Genomic DNA, 4,359 nt, shown 5'->3' with positions numbered 1-4,359 from the left:
TTCCTTCAGCAGCGTGGTGGTGGGTATATTCCGCTAGGATTGCACCTGCAAGCCAGACTTCCTAAGAACCTAATAGCACTTCTGCTAAAGAAAATACTCTGAAAGGTATTCGTAGCCCTTAACTAAAATAGGACCCGAGCTCTTCTGTCTACTTACAGAGGTAAGTATCTCCTCTCCAACAGTTCAGCGGAAGGGCAGCCTACCTGGAGAATAGAGCAGGCCACACTGCACAGGCTCCTAGAGGCAGCTCTCGCTCTGTACCAGAAGCTGCTGAACAAAGGCTAGCAGAGCTCTCCCTGCCTGACAGGAATAGCCCCTTAGCTAAACCCTGGTATGTGGTGATCTGCCAAAAGGCTGCTGCCACTGTTTCCCAGTTCTTCAAACACAGTCCATGCGGCTGCTGCGTCAGACCCAGGCTCAGCGCGTGTGCGTGAAATAACTTATTTTGCATTGTAAGAACTGTAGTTTGAGCATGCCATTGTTAGCACATATGATGAGTTTAAAAAAATAATACATAAAGCAAAGCATCTGGGCAAGTATTTTTTTTTTATCACCGTATGTGGCAGCTAGTGAAGAAAAATTCTATAGCGTTTCCCATCACCTACTGAAGAGGATCAGGATCTTTATTTAAGCTCTTGTGCAGAAGCTTTCCTGCATGAGCAGAGTGCTCTTCGAAACTAAACATGTTAGCCAACTCTTAACCCATACTGCAGGCTTCCAAACCCACTTTTGTACAGATAGTTGCACTTAACTGTTGAACTGAAAAGCAAGGCTTCACTCACTCCAGTTTGATCATTCACCTTTAATAAGCCTTGCGACCATGGGCTCCTAGAGAGCTGTACAGCATTCCAGGGCAGGACTTGGGGCCCCCTCTTGCTCACTGCAGTTCTTCACTCAACCACCACTACAGCCAACAGTTTAACACAACGGGTGTGGTTATTACAAGCCAAGCAGAAATGGAGGATTTTTTCCTCATTCCGAATTTAGAATAGGATTTCTCCACATAGAGTAGCACTAACCCACCTGTACTGTTGAACGAACAAGCATTACCACATCATTGCTTACACGAACTATGGCTTAGAGGGTAACCCCATATAAATATTCTGGGAGATCACTATACTTTGCCCACTGTACAAAAAGTTCATGTAGCTATACAACAAAAGTTATGCATACAACTTGCCCTACACCATTAATACTTTGTAAAGCAGGACTTTAAAACATGTATTTACAACTTAGATATTCAAAGTTTTCTTCACTGCAAATATTATATCCTTCACTTGAGGTATGCAGTTATCTTCTAAAATTTTTGCGTAAGGCATAGGAACATCTGCACCGGTAACACGCACAGCTGGAGCATCCAAGTAGTTAAAGGCAGATCCTGAAACAGAAAACAGTTGTCAGGTTGCCATGCGCTACCGTTTTCTCTCAATTCAATTTCTTAATCTTAATCCATTTAAACAATTTTATTCCTGCAGCTCCAATATTCCAGAGAGCTGTTCCTGCTTGTTCATCTTCACACACTATGGTTTAGACTGAAAGTTTCCATCTTACTTCTCACACAGTCGAGTTTCTGGGATAAGAATTACTCGCAACAGAAAACTAGCTCGATCCACCCTGTGAAAATCTCTAGAGCAAGACAGCTAGGCTCAACCTCCTCAGATACAAACCCCTAACTTTGCCTTCATCTGGCTTTATCAAGAAGTTGTCAGGATTTAGACTAGGGAATGAGATCAAGAAGTATATTGCAAAACTCGGTACCTTCCATGATCCTGGCACAGATTTCTGCTCCTACTCCAAATTGTGGCCAACCTCCTTCTACAGTTACAAGATGGTTTGTCTTTACAACGCTGGCTTCCACTGTTTCAATATCCATTGGTCGAATGGTACGCAGATTTATAACCTGGGGGGGCGGGGGTGGGAGAAAAGGGAATGTGCGAGTTTTGCTATGATTTAAGCCTGTCGGTTACCACTGTTTGTGTACAGTGCCCTTTAGCACTTTCATCTATCCTGACTTTGAAGACAAGACTTAAAGTTAATAAAATTTCTAACTTTTTTCTGGCAGAGACTGTGCAGAACAGTTTCTCCTGGCTCCTGGAAAAGCCCAAGTAGGTGACTCTTGCTCTATCGAGATACAACCGTACTAATACATATTGTCATTGTTCTGCTTACCATACAGCTGGGTCAATCTGAAAATCATTAGTAGTTCTGCCTTAACTTTGTGATGAAAAGGTCAAATGCAGAAACATGAAATGCACATGCTGTTAAGGCATTTACAAATATAAGAAGCTTGTAGTTAATAACACTGAAGTTTTGCAGAGCCTGAACAGGAAGTCCCTCTGCTTTTTTCCCCACTTCAGGGAAAGAGACAAACAACAGAAATCCCACCCACCTCACACTCTACACCTTCTTTGGCAAGTACAGCAGCTGCTTCCAAACAGTGTCCAACAGGTCTTGAGTGTGACACTAACGTAACATGTGTTCCTAGAACAGAAACAAGTGTTTAAAAAGAAAAAAAACCCTAAATGTAAAGTTCCTTACATTTATTTGAAATGCTAAGTGTTCTGCACAAAGAGTGGTAGTGAAGGACTATGCTAAGACACAAACTTTACCCTTTAATTCAGGGAACTGAAGATATATTTAATATAGTTTCTAGATTATCCTTTTCAAACATTCATGTAATTCAGTGGTAAATTATAAACAAATGGGCTGAAATACTACAGTGATCTCTTTTTGCATTTTTGACAAACATTACATAGGTGAGGAAAAAAGTTTTTCAGGCATCATCTACTCTATATACTATGGAACAAATCCTTTAGAAGGGTATAGCTTTAGATAAGATATAGAGAATCAGGTGATCTTTCCTTGTATGGGCAACAGAAAAATAAAGTATACTACTGGATAAAATAACATTGGAACATTTAACATTTGACACACTTTTCTGTGTCCCATGACAGCAGTATTCTGAATAGCTAAGAAGTTAAAAAAAGTCCCCAAGCAGTTTGGTTAATATGGAAACAAACTGTATTCTCAGCTTACCTTGCCTTTCTATTTTAGCTTTTCCAATTGGAACAACAAAATCCTTTGACTGTGCCTGTTCAGACATTTCAAAGGGAACACCATACAGTAATTCATTTTCCAGCATCACAACTAGAAGAAAACATACTTTGATTAACATATACATCTGCAGGCACAGGACTGTACTTATGATTAACGGCACTGCAGCAGACTAGTTCAAGATACTAAGCCCATCCAGACAACAAGGACTTGAGTATGTTTGCAGAAGCAATTAAAAAAAAAATCATCACAGTCTTAATGCTGAATTATTTAAAAAATTATCTACAATTAGTCTTAAATGAGATCAGGTATTTAACTTCTGGTACGTGATGATAGAATCATGAGTTTTAGAAAGGTCTTAGATTTTGCATGCCTATTTGTGAAAAATAAAGAGAAAGGTTGCCCTGCTTTTAATTAATGACATTCTGAATTTATCATCTGAACTTCATGATCTGTAAAAATGAGTTACATAGACACTGTATATGCAGGAACTCCTCCTGACTCATCTTCATCCTTTTTAACCCCTTTACGATAGATTCATAAATGCTTCTAAGTTTCCTGACTGGTACCAAACTAGCAGTAAAGATATGTAGCTGGCAACAGCACAAAACTAGTCTACTGCTAGCAAGGCAAGTGACTATTAGGAAAAGAATACATACTTCTGTGCCTTTGTAAGTACCCTAAAGCTGCAGTAAAGCAACCTTAAGTATTTTAGGGTTTAACAATCTTTTGTTTGTTTGTTTTAAATGGGGCAGGAGGAGAAAACAGACATTGTTTTCAGGATCGAGTGCTAGGTGTTGTCATGATCTGCCTGTGTTCACCTGGATTATCATCCCGTATTGATGCTTTCAGCAGACCTCTGGCATCTTCTGAGCTCCAAGGACTAACAACTTTCAGTCCCGGGCAATGCCCATACCAAGCGGCGAAGCACTGTGAGTGCTGAGCAGCGACTCCAGCTGATGCCCCATTGGGGCCCCGGAAGACAATGGGAACAGCGATTGATCCTGCAGACATGTAACAGGTCTTGGCAGCAGAGTTTATAACCTGATCGATTGCTTGCATGGAGAAGTTGAACGTCATGAATTCACACACTGGTCTCAACCCTGCCTATTAAATATGTTAAAATACGTATTAGTATGTTTTTACATAAAACCAATTTATTTTTAGTTTTTAAATCAGAAGGAGAGGAATGCAAATTTACAAACCATAGCAGCACCGACAGCGATTCCTGTGAAGCCCATCTGAAAGAGAAGGGAACCAAGGAGTAAGCACGGGGCGGGGGGGGGGGGGGGCCGGGGGGGAGGG

The 4,359-nt window shown here is 40.8% G+C and overlaps 1 protein-coding gene across 1 annotated transcript in view; it reads right to left on the bottom strand.

Moving 5' to 3' along the window:
• Nucleotides 1-190: 190 nt before the first annotated feature.
• The window catches only part of PDHB (pyruvate dehydrogenase (lipoamide) beta), a gene marked incomplete at its 5' end in the record, with an annotated part of 4,761 nt that continues 592 nt past the window's right edge, over nucleotides 191-4,359 (bottom strand). The window contains 6 exons of the mRNA XM_010573374.1: nucleotides 191-1,378; nucleotides 1,759-1,900; nucleotides 2,390-2,481; nucleotides 3,037-3,147; nucleotides 3,876-4,161; nucleotides 4,260-4,295. Coding sequence (XP_010571676.1) covers nucleotides 1,233-1,378; nucleotides 1,759-1,900; nucleotides 2,390-2,481; nucleotides 3,037-3,147; nucleotides 3,876-4,161; nucleotides 4,260-4,295 — 813 coding nt within the window. The remainder of the gene's footprint in view (nucleotides 1,379-1,758; nucleotides 1,901-2,389; nucleotides 2,482-3,036; nucleotides 3,148-3,875; nucleotides 4,162-4,259; nucleotides 4,296-4,359) is intronic.

This window comes from Haliaeetus leucocephalus, unplaced genomic scaffold, assembly GCF_000737465.1.
Source record: "Haliaeetus leucocephalus isolate CR32 unplaced genomic scaffold, Haliaeetus_leucocephalus-4.0 Scaffold2, whole genome shotgun sequence".
In the NCBI taxonomy this organism is placed as follows: Eukaryota; Metazoa; Chordata; class Aves; order Accipitriformes; family Accipitridae; genus Haliaeetus; species Haliaeetus leucocephalus.
The sequence above is the reverse complement of the archived record's forward strand: the minus strand, read 5'-3'. Positions and strand labels throughout refer to the sequence as shown.